Genomic DNA, 15,300 nt, shown 5'->3' with positions numbered 1-15,300 from the left:
GAGTCTCTAGAATCTGGGGGCCTCCTCTGGAGACATACTGGCATTTGGTCCCAGCAGCCATGTCTAAAACTGAGGCTGTAGAGTGGCCCTCCGGGGAGGAGGGGCCCAGCATGGCACGGGCTATGGTCCGAAGCGTGGGTGGCTTTACTTTGGGTTTGTCCTTGGCCACAGCCTATGGAATCCTGGAACTTCTGGTGGAGGGACACAGCCCCTATGGCTGCCTGGTGGCCACTGCCACTTTGGCTGCCTTCCTTAGCCTGGGCATGGGGTTCTCCAGCCAGGTCCGTGTCACTGTCTTCCTGCTGCTTCCCCAGGCCTTCTCCAGTGAGGCTGGCACCCTGGGAGCATGGCAGGGCTGGGTTGGGGCTTGGAGGGGTATTCTAAAAACCAGTATGAAGGACTAACTGCTGCCTTGGGGCTGGGGTCCTGGGCTGTGATTGATTGAGCGGTCTCCCTAGGGCAGGGTCGGATGCTGCTGTTTGTGGCTGCCTTTGGACTGGTGCTTCAAGGGCCTTGTGCCAATACCCTGCGCAACTTCGCCCGGTCCAGTGAAGCTGTGGCCTGTGGGGCAGAGCTGGCCCTGAACCAGACTGCTGAAGTGCTGGAGCGGGCCAAGCAGCCCCTTGTCAGTAAGGTCCACCCCAGCCTACCACTGGCCCTCAACCTGGACGGTCTTCTGCCTTTCAGTTTAATTCCTGTCTGTTGGGACTGTGTTCTAACCTGAGTGGCTGGGCCTGGGAAGCGCTTCCCAATCTGGCTAAATCCTCTTTTCCTTGCCTTCCAGCCTCTTCCTTCACCTGATTATTTTCACACCCCAGCACCCGGCTCCCTAACCTCTCTGATAGCCTCCCCCTGCGCTCCCCCTCCCCCAGGAAATGATGACAGTCAGCTCCTGGAGGAAAAGGCCCACCACAATGTTGCCCTTTGTCCCTCAGGTGCTCTTACCAAGATTAAAGCTATTGCCCAGAGGGCCAAAGTGGTGGCTGACCGGGTCCGCAGGTTCTTCCGGTCCATCATGGATGGTGTGAAGCATGTAGGTAGGTGTGTCACGTGTCTGGTTTGGGAGGTCAAAATAGCCCCAGTCTCCTTATCCTAGGCCTCTCCGGGCCTGCTCAGGTCTCACTGCACACAGCATGACTGACCACTGGCCAGTTCTTGGGGGGAAGTGGTTGGTGTTACCTAAGTTATTGAAAAAGGCTGAGCCGCTCCTACCCAGAGTACTGACTGAACAGCCATCTTCAGCCAGGGCCCTGCGGAATGTGTGGTATTGGCTCCTTCACATTGGTGATGTGTGCAACTCAGAGCTGGGCAACCCTTATACAAAATGCACGCGGGTGTTTGATGACGCCAGGGACAGCTGTATGAAGATCGTTCCGCGTGCCGCTCACTTGTGTTACGTGATCATGCCCTTCAAACTGGTGCTATGCGGACTTGCCAGCTGTGAGAGCGCCAGGGGTTCCCTGCGGGGAGGCATGCATGGGGTGGAATGGGGTGTGAGAATGCAGGATCCGTCAGAAGGGGGGCACAGGGGGTCACATAAGGGGCGTTGGATATGGAGCCCATAAGGATGCTGGATTCAGTAGGAAAAGGTGGGTGACGGAGAAGGAGTGATGTTCGGGAAAGCACAGCAGAGAAAGGCTAAGAACTCTTAGAAATGCAGGGAGCAGTGGGAAAGGTCAAAGTCTAGACAGCCCCAAGAGAGGAAGGATCCAGAGGTGGACAGGCAGGTTACGTCTCTGCGCCTAGTCCTCACACTGAGCTCCCTGACCCCAGTGGCCCAGATGTTCTGTGTCATCCCCATGTACCTTCAACTCTTCCTGCGAAGGACCATCAGCACCCGTGAGTGACCCCTCCAGCCCCTGCTGCCCGTGTTCTCATCTTCCTGCGGCCACGGGCAGCGGAAGTCTCCTGGTCCATATGTGAGATTGCAAGAGCAGGAAAGGGCTTTGCAGGGTCACCCAGACTAACGTCTAGGCTGAGCTGATTGAGAAACTGAGGCCCAGTCAGCGGCGGGGGGGAGGTGTCTCATCAAAGCCAGACTTCAGAGCAGAATCTGGGAGGAACAGGGCAACAAGACCTCCCACCAGAGCTAGGTCACGGCTCACTCCCGACTCGAGCATAAGCCCTAGGCCAAATCTAGTGCTGTGTGTCAGGAAGGTGTCACTGCTTCCTAGTCCAGATCTGGGCCCGCGGAGCTCTGGCCATCTGTGAGTTGTGTGATTCCTGGGCCGGGACAGCCCCCACCCCTTTCACTTCTGCCCTCCTAACTCTCCCAGCTGTGGCGAAGCTGCTTAACCAGGTGCGTCGTGAGTTTGAGTTCAACATGACAGCCACCCATTACTTCTCTGTGGACCTCAATGCCTCTCGGAGCCTGTCCCAGGTGGCTCTGGATCTTCAGGAGACCGTCAGCACGAAGCTGCACAGGGCCAGGGAGGTCCTGGCCCTGATGGGCTACACCATGCCTCTTCTCTTTGCACTCCTCTACCTCCAGTGAGGGGCTCCTAGGGCCTGTGGGGGAGATGGGCTGCTGCAGGGCTGTCCATCTATGGAATTGGGGGGTGGTGGGAGCTGGTGGGGCAGCATTGCCTGGAGTGCCTGGAGGTCTGGTAAAAAGAGCTGGCATCTCATGTGTGCTTCTCCTCAGAGCCCTATGGTATTGGTACTGTTACCTGAACTGGGACGATTTTGACAACATCTATATCACCAGCCGCTTCTTGCACATGGAGGCAGTGCGCTCCATGGCAGGGCTGCCCACGGTGCTGCCACTCAGTTCTCAGGAGGCCAGGAGCTACATCCAGCCAGGTGAGGGTGTAAGGATGTCCCATAGTCCTGACTCTCTTTGGGAGCATGGGGAGCAGAGGAAACAGAGATGACAACATTGGGCTGAGAGGGAGACGAGGGAGCAACACGGACCAAGGGTTGGGAAGGCTTTCTGTGGTGAGGGCCAGAGGAAGACTGCCCAGGAGGCAGGAAGCACAAGGGTGGAAGAGCTCGGGGCTGGACCACAGGTCCAGGTCAAGGACTGCTCCCCACCTTTGCCACAGTTCTCACAGCCTCTTTTCTTCTTGCTCTCTGGCTAAACTTGGTAGAATGGGCCTCTCCCCAAGAGCTGGGACCTGTGGGCAGGAGAACTAGGGAACACACTCCTGAACACCTTCCTTCAGGCTCCATCTTCCTGTCCCAATGGGAGCAGTTTTTTTATATGTTGGAGACCTTTGATCTTGCTCGTCACCTCCTCCTCGTGTTCTTCCTGGTCTTTCTGGACTATGCTGTCTTCTGGGTACTTGACCTGGCCCGGTACCATCTCCAGGGCGAGATTGTAGCCCGCAGTGAGTGCCCGCCCCTCCTCCTGTGCCCACCCACCCAATGCATCTGCCTCCTCCCTGGGGCTTTCTCCTGGGGGACTCTTGGGATAGCTTCATGTCACTGCCGTCCACTCTCCCAGCCTCTGCCTCCGATCTGGGGAAAGAACACACCTGACAGAACAGCAAAGACACAAAGCTGTAAGCCAAACTGGCTTGGTTCAGATCCCAGCCCTGGTCTTTGTCAGGAGGTGATTTTAAGTAAGTTGCTTGGGAGCTGGGGACAGAGCCCCATGCTCAGTGCCCCAGGTCCATCCCCAGCACACACACACACACACACACACACACACACACTGCTTACGGCTCTCATAGCTTCAGTTTGCTCATCTGAATAATGAAGCAATGGCTGCTCTCTGGGTCACTGCAAGAAGTGAGACTAGCTGGGCAGTGGTAGCGCACACCTTTAATCCTAGCACTCAGAAGACAGAGGCAGGCAGATCTCTGTGAGTTCAAGGCCAGCCTGGTCTACAGAGTTTCAGGATGGCTAGGCCTGTTACACAGAGAAACCCTGTCTCAGAAAACAAACAAAAGAAGTGAGAGTGTTGTTTAGTTGTCTACTCCTTGGGCCCATGTGAGACTGGGTCACAAGTCAAGGAATATAATTAACCTGAATTTGTAATTTGCATATCACGACACAGAGAACAGAAGAGAAACAAGCAAACAAAGATGATAGCTCAAGGACACCTGTCAGGAAGGTTCAACCTGAGCTCAATCCTCAAAACTCTAGAAAATGTGGAAGGAGGGAGCTGCCTCCACAAAGCTGTCCTCTGGTCCCACATGTGTGCGGGGGCACGTGTGCCCCCACAACCACACATACGCACACGCACGCACTAATAATAAATGAAAAAAGAACCACTGAAACTCAAGACAAACGTAAGGCAACAATAAACTGGGGAGTGACGGTCCTCCCGTCACCCCAGCACCCTGAAGGCCCTGGTGGTCCTCCCGTCACCCCAGCACCCTGATGGCCCTGGTGGTCCTCCCGTCACCCCAGCCCTCTGGAGGCTGAGGCAGCAGGATCGAGTGACCAGGCTACACAGTAAGACCCTGTCTCTAAAAACCAAGGGAAAACTTACCAGCTTTCAGCCAATGTTAAATACTTCTGGGATGGCCATGAAGACTGTGGCAGTGCCAGCTGGATCATGGCATTAGGACAGAAGCCAGGTTTCAGGGTACCTTAGGGGTACCTGAGCACCAACGGTCCTGGATTGGGGTGTGGCTCATGCCTATGACCTGCCTGGCTCTGCTTCTCCACCCTGCAGGGAAAGTAGTCATTGCCATGCGTGTTCTCACGGTGTCTTCATGCAGGCCCCGTGCTGGTGTCTATAACGGTGGAAGGGACCGGCTATTCAGGGAGTATCTACCGTGACCTGGTGTCAGCTTTTGACGTTCTGCAGCAAGGCAACATCAGTATATTGTCCCAGCGCTGCCTCCTACATCCCTCAGAACCAGACGCCAGTGGTTACATCGTCATTGGTATTCACCTCTTCTCAGAGTGAAGACCGGGGCGAGGGGGGCCTGTGGACCAGGAGTGAGGCCAGGGACTTGGGCGGCGGGCAGTGCTCACTGGGTGCCGTCTTCCCAGGCACCATGTACGGCCTGTGCTTCTTCGTCACTCTGTGTGGCAGCTATGTCAGCAGACTGCGGCGTGTCATCTGTGCCTCCTATTACCCATCCAGGGAGCAGGTGAGGGGTCCCTGCTGTGGCCCTGGCGCTAAGCTGTCTGTCTGTCTCAGTGTGAGGATACTGAGGCCCTCGCAGCCCCAGTCTTTACTCCTCTGTGGGAGCCCTCAGGTAGAGCTGGGAGGGATGTTGTCCTTTCAGCCCGGGCCTCCAAGGTTTTCCTAAAGCCATAGTGACATACTGAGGTGTCCCATGACAGCTGCGGTGCAGGGACTCCAGTGAGGCACGGTGAAACAGTTTGGCTGACGGGCATTTAAAGTAGATTAACTTCTTTTACTTTTTAAATTTTTAATCATGTGTATATTCTTTTTTTTTCTGTGTGAGTATATTCCACGTGTTTGTAGGTGCCGGAGACCAGAAGTGTTAGATCCCCTAGAATTCGAGTCACAACCAGTTGTCAGCTGCCTGATGTGGGTGTGGGAACTGGGGTCTTCTAGAACAGCACACTCATCACTGCTGAGCCATCTCTCCTGCCCCAGGAAGCCAGGAAGAAAGGCTTTTAATGAAACATCACTTGAGAGAGAGAGAGAGAGAGAGAGAGAGAGAGAGAGAGAGAGAGAGAGAGAGATTTACTAAGGGATGAAGAGATATGGAGAGGCCGAGGAGGAATGGCTGACTTTGCTTGGGGGAACCCAAAGGCTTCCTGGAGGAACAGGCACTTGAGCTAAGCCTTGAGGAACTCACGGGAGTCAGAAGGAAAAGACACAGGGCAGGAGTGGGGATGGGTGCGACAGGGCACGGCAAGGCAGATGAAGCAGGATCACTTGAACCACCTGGGGCCCGCCCCACCAGGAAAGAATCTCCTACCTCTACAACTCGCTTCTGCGTCGTCGGACCAATATGTTGGCTGCAGTGCACCGAGCAGTCACGCGACGGGCAGCTGACCAGGGACACATGAGTATCCTCCAGGTGCTGGCCGTCAGGTGAGTCCACGGTGCTTCCCTATAGGGATGGGGTGGCAGTTGACAGGAAAAGAGTCAGCAGTGCTTCCCGAGGGACAAGAGGTTTGGTTGAAGAGGGGTGTCCAGCTCAGACCTTCATGTCCTGAAGGAAGAACTCAGGACAAGAATTGTATTTTATTTATTTACTAATTATTATTATTACTTGTAAAACCACACTGGTTCCATTTTGCACTCTACACACTAGGAAACTAGGCTGAAAATTTAAAATTACACAAACACAGACAGAGACAAACAGACCAACGGGGCCACAGGGACATCCTTGAGACAAGAATGCCAAGAACGCCCACTGCTCAGGGGCAGCTTACATAGGGCTCTGGCCACGCCCCAGCTCTCGGGATCTTTCAGCTGCAGACTATCAGAACCCACGCCCCTGCCATCAGGGTCTCATGCTCAGAGAAGAGGAAAACAAACTGTTTACAAGAAATTCAGGGTCTGGTGGTCTGCAGTCCCCAACAATTACTATTATTATTTCGTTTGTTTTGTTTTGTTTTTTTTCGAGATAAGGTTTCTCTGTATAATAGCCCTGGCTGTCCTAAAACTTGCTTTGTAGACCAGGCTGGCCTTGAAATCACAAAGATCCACCTGCCTCTGCCTCCTGATGGCTGGGATTAAAGACATGCACCACTACTGCCCAGCTAAGAATTTTATTTAAAAAAAAGATTTGTTTTTATTTTATGTGTATGGGTTTCTCCACGCGCATGCACATCTGTGTATCATGTGCATACAGTGCCCACAGAGGCCAGAAGAAGGCATCAGATTCCCTTGGACTGGAGTTACAGATGTTGGGAATTGAACCCAAGTCCTTTGAAAGAGCAGCCAGTGCTCTTAACTGCTTGAGGCATTTTTCCGGCTCCAAGGATAAACTTTAAGATTTATTCATGTGTACGAGTGTTTTCCCTGCATGTATGTATGTATACCGAGTGCAAGCCTGGTGCCCATGGAGCTCAGAAGAAAATACTGGATCCCCTGGATCTGGAGTTATGGATGATTTAGGTCATCATGTAGGTGTTTGGAACCAAACCCGGGTCCCCTGCAAGAACAACATGTGATTAGAGATTCTTGAGAACAGAAGTGAGGGAGAGAGGAAGGAGAATGGGGCAATGGAGAAACAGTTGCTACCGTCAGAAGGACCGCAGCTAGGGTGCTGGAAGGTGTCCCTCCATTTTGGAGGTTGGCTCGTCAAACTTGACATCTGCGACCTTTCTTCTAAGGTGTCCTTGCCTAAGTTCTTTGCTCAGCCCATTTTTGCTGCATCAGCACTACTGCCTGGGCTGTGGGCAGCCTGAAGACAAAGGGGACACGGAGAACTTTGTGTCCTGCAGCACCCCAGGCTGCAAAGGTGAGAAGCCCTCTCCTGGAGGACTCGCGGTGTTTGCATGTGACAGTCAATCGCGATTCTTCACGGAATTCTCGGGTTTGTTCGCATGTGCCCGCCCCTCATTACTATGCGTATTCTCATTTGCATAGCCCCTTCCCCCCAGAATCTCTAGTCTCCTGGGTCCAAGCGGTACTGAGCAGTTCCCTAATGTGCGTACTTGACAAGGATGAGTCTTCTTTGGAGAGCGGGAAGGCCACAAACTAGGGATCACAGAGAGTGAAGGGTTAGCGCAAGCCTTCTTTCCCTCCTGGCCTCCTCTAGGTCTCTACTGCCCCACCTGTTTCCGTCTCCTGGACAACACCTGCTCTGTGTGTGCGTCGCCTCTCTCCATGCAGGGGCACCTGGACCTGGAGCTGTGAGTCTTTCCGCGGTGGGGAAGGCACCTGGGAATTTGTGGGGTCTATGGGAATAATGCCCTTCACCAAGGGTATCTGTGGGCCACTGAGATAGCAGGCTTCTCCAGGGACTCCAGCGATGAGGAGGGTCCTCAGCTATGGCTGACTGCAGCCCGCAGAAGGGCCCCTGAACAGGAGCTCCAGAAAGCACTGGGTGAGCGCCTGTCAGACGAGCCCCGCCCAACGTCCAGGTGAGCCGGAAGCAGGTGGGGATGGCCCCTGGGAACTGGGGCATGTTCTGAGCACCTGCCCCCTAGCCTGCGGTGGCTTACAATGGTGGTAGGATAGCAGTCCTGTGTGGAGCTCCTGAGGAAGAAGGGAGAGCCCTGTGATGAGCAGATACCATGACACACTTCCCAGGATAGGCGTGGTGGCGCACACCTTTAGTCCCAGCACTCAGAAGGCAGAGGCAGGCGGATCTCTGTGAGTTAGAGCACAGTCTGGTCTACAGAGTGAGTTCCAGGACAACCAGGAATAGAAAGAAACCCTTGGGGTTGGAGGGCACCAAACCCAAAACTTCACAAAAAAGGAGGAAAATGAGCTGGGTTTGGGGCCAATCTGGTGGTTTGTCAGGCCCGTGCTAAGAGAGGCCAGGAAGCTGTGGCCTCTGTGAGTTTGGAGAATGTTAAGCATTCAGGAGCATAAATAAAGCCTAGGGTGTGTGTGTCTGGGTGTGGGAGAGAGAGAGAGAGAGAGAGAGAGAGAGAGAGAGAGAGAGAGAGAGAGAGAGAGAGGGAGAGAGAGGGAGGGAGGGAGGAAAGGAGGGAAGAAGGGAGGGAGGGGACAGGAAAGCTTCACTGGACATTTGAAGATCTTAGGTGTTCAGGGATGCGTTCTATCTGTGTTTGTTTTGAGATGGGGTCTCTAAGTGTAGCCCTGGCTGTCCCTGAACTCTGTAGACCAGGTTGGCCTCAAACTCACGAGATCCATCTGCTTCTGCCTCCCAAGTGCTGGGACTAAAGGCGTGCAGGATCATTCCTGGTCTTGGCTTTTCAAACGTTCTGCAGTCTTCCTGTCCGAGTGCTGGATTACAGTCATGTACCACTGTGCCTACTTCTCTCTTTTCCTCACCCCCTCGCTTCCTTTTTCTTCCTCTTCCTACTTCTCTGTGGTGTTAGGGGTCTAACCCAGAGCCTTGCACAAGCAGGGTTTGGCTTTTTTTTATGTCTTTGAGAAAGGGTCTCACTATGTCGCCCTGGTTTGCCTGAAAATGTTGGGGTTAAAGGTGTCGCTCTTATCACCAGGCGAGTCTCTCTGTCTCACACACACCACAGTCTCTGTCTCTCACACACCACAGTCTCTCTGTCTCACACACACCACAGTCTCTCTGTCTCTCACACACCACAGTCTCTCTGTCTCTCACACACCAGTCTCTCTGTCTCACACACACCACAGTCTTTCTGTCTCACACACACCACAGTCTCTCTGTCTCTCACACACCACAGTCTCTCTGTCTCTTACACACCACAGTCTCTCTGTCTCATACACCACAGTCTCTCTGTCTCTCACACACCACAGTCTCTCTGTCTCACACACACCAGTCTCTCTGTTTCTCACACACCACAGTCTCTCTGTCTCTCACACACCACAGTCTCTCTGTCTCTCACACACCACAGTCTCTCTGTCTCTCACACACCACAGTCTCTCTGTCTCTCACACACCACAGTCTCTCTGTCTCTCACACACCACAGTCTCTCTGTCTCACACACACCAGTCTCTCTGTTTCTCACACACCACAGTCTCTCTGTCTCTCACACACCACAGTCTCTCTGTCTCTCACACACCACAGTCTCTCTGTCTCTCACACACCACAGTCTCTGTCTCACACACACCACAGTCTCTCTGTCTCACACACACCACAGTCTCTCTGTCTCTCACACACCACAGGGAAACGGGATGTTTTTGTGTAGTCAAGGATGGCCTTGAACTCCTTCCCCTAGGGCTGGGATTATCCCGGTGGTTCATACACCTTGTGGTCTTCAAAAGTGTGTGTGTGTGTGTGTGTGTGTGTGTGTAGGGGGTTCCAGGCCAGTCAGTCCTACATAGTGAGAACATCTTAATAAACAAGTTTGAGTGAGTTCCATGCTAACCAGGTCCTTTGGACAAGACCAGAAAGACAAAAGGAAGGAGTGGGGCTAGACAGACAGCCTTGAGATTAAGAATATTTGCAAGTCTGGCAGTGGTGGTGAAAACCTTTAATCCCAGAATTTAGAGTTGTTCAAGGCCAGCCTGGTCTACAGAATGAGTTCCAGGACAGCCAGGGCTACGTGGAGAAACCCTGCCTCGAAAAACAAAAAATAAACAACAACAACAACAACAACAACAAAAACACAGCTAACAGCTGTCTATGATTCCAGTTTCAGGGGATCCAGCATCCTCCTCTGGACTCTGGCCAGCAGACATGCATGCAACACTCACCCATACAAACAAGAAAAATATATATATGTGTGTGTGTGTGTGTAATACATATATTTAACATTTATGTATTTAATAAATATTTAGGGACAGAAATGGCTGTGTGGTTGGAACACTTGCTTGTTTTCCAAAGGATCTGAGTTCAATTCCCAGCATCCGTGCTTGGGGGTGGGGACTCATAGCCACTTGAGGACTCATAACACCAGGGGATCAGATGTATCTCTGGACAGGAACCTACACACATGTCAGATACTGACACAGGTGGACATACAATGCATAAAAATATAACAAAAGTTTTAAAGAGGAGAACTGGAGAGGGGGAGAGCAGGAGAGAATCTATTACTGAAAACTCCCATATGCTAAGGAGACAATGGCTGGGTGGGAGGCTGTTTCAGCCAATGGCGGTAGGAAGATGAGATACTAAGAACGTTGAATCTACTAGGCTTGGGGAAGAAGGAGAAACAGGACTGGCCGGATTTGCAACCAAGAGATGTCTACAGGGGTATCTAGCTAGAACCACCCAGGGAACAGGTGCAGAGATGCCCAGCAGGACTCTGGACTGGAGGTATCTCTTTAGGAAATTGCTGATTTAAGAGAAAATGGTGCTGGGTGGCCGCACACGCCTTTAATCCCAGCACTGGGAGGCAGAGGCAGGCAGATCTGTGAGTTCAAGACCAGCCTGGTCTACAAGAGCTTGTTCCAGGACAGGCTCCAAAGCTACAGAGAAACCCTATCTCGAAAAACAACAACAGAGTTCAACTGTAAAGCCGAGGGGAAAGGGAGGCCGAAGAAAGCAGGAGAGCCTAACCATTAATAAGGCAGATGTGAGCAATAGGCTGGGGACCAACACTCACTTCATAGCTGAGGGACCAGACCACTAGTGTGGTTTGAGGGGACATTTTTCATGGCATCAGGATGGCTAAAACCAGGTCACAAAGCAGCTGACAAAAGTGACTCAGAAGTCGAGTATTTGGCTTCTGTGTGAGGAAGATGGCTTGGGATCCCTTTAATATAACTTCTGTGATTAAAAAATAGAGGGTTTATTTAATTACATTATCGATTTCTGAGACAGGGTCTCACTGTGTAGCCCCTGGCTGACCTGGCCTTTGTTTTTGTGTACCAGGCTGGCCTTGAATTCATAGATTCCCCTGCCTCTGCCTCCAGAAGGGCTGGGATTGAAGGTGTGTGTCCACCCGGCTTAATATGTGTACTTATTTTTAGAATGATCTTACTAATGGTCTAGGCTGGCCTTGAACTTTTAGCCCTTCTGCTTCAGTCTCCATAGAGGAGAAGTCATGTGCCACCATGCATGACTCGGTGATCAAGAACTGGCTTTACAATAAGGGATACCACACCAAAAGATGTTTTTATATCCTAGCAAATGTAGGACATGGAAGAGAGGCCAGCCTAGACCATATAGTAAGATCATTCTAAAAGTAAGTACACATATTAAGCCAGAGGGACACACACCTTTAATCCCAGCCCTTCTGGGAGCCTAGGGATGTAGTGGCCGAGCACCTGTTGGGCACCCATAAGGTCTGGGGTTCAACCCTAGGTCTGGACTGGGATGCAGGAAGAGAGCGTGCTGAGGTAGGCCAGGAGAATGTGGGTGAGGTGCGTCCGAGTGGGCTGAGAGGAGACTGAAGAATGGAGAGCCTTCAGAACAGTCCAGCCTGCTCCAGCTCACTTTTCTCTAGGGAGGAGGCAAAGGCACCTTCTCAGAGAGCAGAGTTGGCTGAAGTGGCAGTTTTCAGAGTGGGTGGTGGAGGCTGTGATGCCGGCTGGCGGAAGGAGTGTGCATAGAAGCTGGCCAGGGTCATGGGAGGGTGAGGGGTCCCCAGGTAGGGTTAAGGCAGGTGACGGGGGGGGGGGGCGTTGGGGCTGATGGGGGAGCTGCTCCTGTGTGCCTGGTCAGAGGGTTGTTTTTGTTTTTTGTCTTTGGTGACAGGTTCTTAACGCTGTAGGCCTGAGTGTGTAGGGATTGTTCTCTCTTGGCTTCCTGAAGGCTCACCACATAGTTTTGAGTTTGAAGGTTGAAGACTTTTTTCTGGATGGGTCAGAGGGCAGGATGAGAAGAGAATGGAGGCATCTTCAGTAACTGAGATGATCGCCTCTGAGGAGTACAATGGCTGCACCCTGGCTGGGTTGGGGATGGTGTTCTAGCTATGTCCTCCTTAACTGTGAAGAGCACTGGCAAAGCCAGCACGTGAAGGCAGAGGCAGGTGGATCTCTGTGAATTCAAAACCAGCCAGGTCTACAGAATGAGTTCTAGGACAGCCAGAGCTACAGAGTAACCCTGCTTTGAAAAACAGCCAAAAACCAAGCGAAGCTGAACAGGGCCGGTGGTTAAGGCCGCCTGCCAGCAGCTCTGAGCTCACCAGGTCTTCCTCTCCTCCTAGTGACCGGGACAAAGGGAAAACGCCTGAGAAGCCCCTGCAGCCCCTCCAGGGAGCTCATCAGTTTGCAGACCTTCCCTTGTCCCCCGAACCCCAGGGACTACTTCAGAAATCCACTGCCCCCAAAGCAGACTCCTCTGCAGCCTCAGAACTTCCTGACCCCTCCCACTTACCCCCAAAATAAAGGAACCAAAAGTGGACACAAATATGAATCTTAAATTATTATTCTTTCTTCCATCACTTACACCCGAGGTGGGGGCAGGGGGAGATGAGGGGGATGGGGAGGGGGAAACGGTTTCCCCCACTAAGGCACTGAGTGGGAAAGCCGCAAGTAGAGAGAGTGGAGGTCACAGTGCCCCCACTCTCTGGGACTAAGCCCCAGGTTTCTCCAGCCCTGGGCTCCCCTATCACCTGAAATGCTAAGATGAGGCCCAGGGCTCCTGACCTCCCTTCTAATATATTACATCATCACTTTTTAAATAGATACAGGGACTGGTCCCGCCACCCCTCCCTGTTTGACCCCTCCCCACTGTTGGGGGTACCTGGGCAGCTGTGCAAATGGGCATGGAGGTGTATGGGGAGAGGAAAGCACCGGGCCCCTGAACCTGCCCCTTTTAAGGAGGGGGAAGGGCCACCAGGCCAAAGGGGGTAGGGGAATAGTGCAAGGCAGAGCCCAGGCCGCAATGGGGGTCCAGCACCCAGCAAGGAAGGGGTAGGGTGAAGATTCTTCTCCACCCCAGGAGAATTGGTAGTTTAAAATGTGAAATTGGATTTCAACAAGACCATCAGAAGAGGCTATATACAGAATGGGGGTGGACTCAGTCCTAAGAGCGACAGGCAAGGTCTAAGGAATGGACTCCTTTCCCCTAGGTCTGCTCCTCAGCTCACTTTTCCCAGGAGCAAGTGAGCTGCTTAGCTACCGTGTTGGCAAGGGGGCACCCGTTCACAGGCCAGGATGGCTGGGTGTGACACTAGCTCACTGAAAGTGGTCGTTGGGGGGCGCTCACCCTTACAGGGCATGGCCACCAGATGGCGCCGGCTCGCCCGCTCCCTGCAAGGCTACCTCAACCCCTCACCCCAACCCACACCCAGCGCCTGCCAGCCCGGGGGCGGCGTGAGTCAGGGGCAGCAAGCAGCAGAGGCGGCTCCGGCTTGCACCTGGGCGGGGAGGTGGGGAGGAGAAGAGGGTAAGACGCCCGGCCCGCCCTGCCCTCTGGCCCCAGGGAGGGAGCGCCAGGAACAAAACATTCCCTGCCCCGGGACGCGGGAGGGGAGAGGTGGAGAGCTCCCTTAGCTGGGAGGAGCCCTTCTGCTACCCCCAGGGGCGGGCGAACCAATCAAGCCACCCTGCCCCCTTCTCCAGGACCCCATGACTCAGCATTGGAACTGGGGGGGGGGGACTGGGATGGCTCCGTCCTTACAGGCCCAGTCTCCCCCCTCCCCGCACCCCAATCTTTCAAGCTTCTACCATGTTACCCCCACTTACCCTTCCTTTGCCACCCCCCTTTGCATAATTTACTGCCAGGAAAAGGGAACAGAAACCAGGAAGGAGGGGTCTCGGAAGGGAGGGGCAGTCCACCCCCTCACACACAACCAAAACCCAGGGGGCATGGGAGTGCGGCAAGGCTTTGGTCCCAAGCCCCAGTCTCCTAGAAACCCGCATAGCCGAAGTGGGACCCCACAAATCAAAGATAGATTATTGCTTCAATTCCCCAGTAGCAGCTGGGGACAGGGACCCTACCTTTACTGTGTGTGTAAATATATATATATGTGCAGTGTATGTGACATACAGATACACACACATAGATATTTCATATATAACGCCTTGGGTGATCACCCCAATCTAGAGAGCTTGTGCCCCAAAACCTCAGCTTGGAATTGGAATGAAGGCTCTGGGGGAGAAGGGGATTGATTCTGATGCCAACGAGGCTCAGGATCCCTGATCACTTGTCTTATGTGCTCCCCATTGTGTGACATGGCATCCCAGGCATTGTGCTGTTCCAGCCTGGCCATTCATCCCTCTTTTAAGAGGACTCCATGGCACTTTCAGCCTGTGGTGTGGCAGGTGTCCCCTCCTCCTCCTCCTCAGGGGGCCCTTGCGTAGTGACTGGGGGTCCTGTGGGGGCTGACTGCTCCCAGAATCGGGCCAGAGTGAGGCGGAAGGTGTCCAGGTGGCCATTGGAGAGGTCAAGGCCAGCAGGGGATGGGGCGGTGGTCGAGGGGGGTGGGTAGTGCGGTGGCGCATCATCCTTGCGGCGCCTTCGGGTGCGCACCTCCAGGCAGTTCTGGCCCTTGAGATGGCGCTGCAGGTGGTCCTCCTTGGCGAAAGCCTTGTGGCACAGGTGGCACTCATAGGGCCGGTCCCCAGTGTGCAGGTGCATGTGGTTCTTGAGGTCGTAGCTATGCAGGAAGCGGGCTGGGCAGTGTGGGCACGAATAGGGGCGCTCTCCTGTGTGCTTCCGCATGTGGATCTTCAGCTTGTCATTCCTGGTGCGAGCAGGGGGATGGGGTGGCACCGGTCAGGCCTCGTCCTGCTCTCATTCCTCCCTGCTCTTTCCCCATCACTGTCCCAGGATACTCTTTCTGATTGGCTCCTAGCTTAGTGGGCCCTGCACCACCTGCTCCTCTGTTCCCAGGCAACCTTCTTGGGCACTAGACAGTTTGCAGACATCCCCTCTGGTTGCCTCTTTTGGCCTCCCAGCTCGTTCT

At 53.6% G+C, this 15,300-nt stretch overlaps 2 protein-coding genes across 5 annotated transcripts in view; one reads left to right on the top strand and one right to left on the bottom strand.

Moving 5' to 3' along the window:
- Window position 1: 1 nt before the first annotated feature.
- Dcst2 (DC-STAMP domain containing 2) lies at window positions 2–12,803 on the top strand. 2 transcript variants are annotated; one of them, XM_087897341.1, is made up of 15 exons: window positions 3–324; window positions 459–629; window positions 936–1,037; window positions 1,243–1,440; window positions 1,774–1,839; window positions 2,277–2,490; window positions 2,645–2,802; window positions 3,165–3,329; window positions 4,671–4,838; window positions 4,948–5,048; window positions 5,838–5,968; window positions 7,219–7,346; window positions 7,647–7,740; window positions 7,849–7,971; window positions 12,595–12,803. In XM_087897341.1, exons 1-15 carry the CDS (start codon window positions 60–62, stop codon window positions 12,773–12,775), a joined length of 2,265 nt encoding a protein of 754 aa, XP_087753467.1. In that variant the 5' UTR covers window positions 3–59; the 3' UTR covers window positions 12,776–12,803. The 2 variants fall into 2 exon arrangements, with proteins under 2 accessions (XP_087753468.1, XP_087753467.1); XM_087897342.1 differs by lacking the exon at window positions 7,849–7,971 and having other exon boundaries at window positions 2–324.
- Zbtb7b (zinc finger and BTB domain containing 7B) overlaps window positions 12,800–15,300 on the bottom strand; it is a 16,099-nt gene continuing 13,598 nt past the window's right edge. For all 3 annotated transcript variants that reach the window (XM_048455436.3, XM_048455426.3, XM_048455446.3), the window contains one exon: window positions 12,800–15,078. In XM_048455436.3, coding sequence (XP_048311393.1) covers window positions 14,616–15,078 — 463 coding nt within the window. In that variant the 3' untranslated portion in view covers window positions 12,800–14,615. The remainder of the gene's footprint in view (window positions 15,079–15,300) is intronic.

The sequence above is a fragment of the Myodes glareolus genome, chromosome 17 (assembly GCF_982192425.1).
Source record: "Myodes glareolus chromosome 17, mMyoGla1.1, whole genome shotgun sequence".
In the NCBI taxonomy this organism is placed as follows: domain Eukaryota; kingdom Metazoa; phylum Chordata; class Mammalia; order Rodentia; family Cricetidae; genus Myodes; species Myodes glareolus.
This window is presented reverse-complemented; position numbering and strand designations above follow the sequence as displayed.

Coding starts and splice junctions, on each gene's coding strand:
- Dcst2 (XM_087897341.1), top strand. CDS start 60: ATGTCTAAAACTGAGGCTGTAGAGTGGCCCTCCGGGGAGGAGGGGCCC. Junction 2,491..2,644: donor TTTGCACTCCTCTACCTCCA/GTGAGGGGCTCC, acceptor GCTTCTCCTCAG/AGCCCTATGGTATTGGTACT. Junction 5,969..7,218: donor CTCCAGGTGCTGGCCGTCAG/GTGAGTCCACGG, acceptor CTTTCTTCTAAG/GTGTCCTTGCCTAAGTTCTT.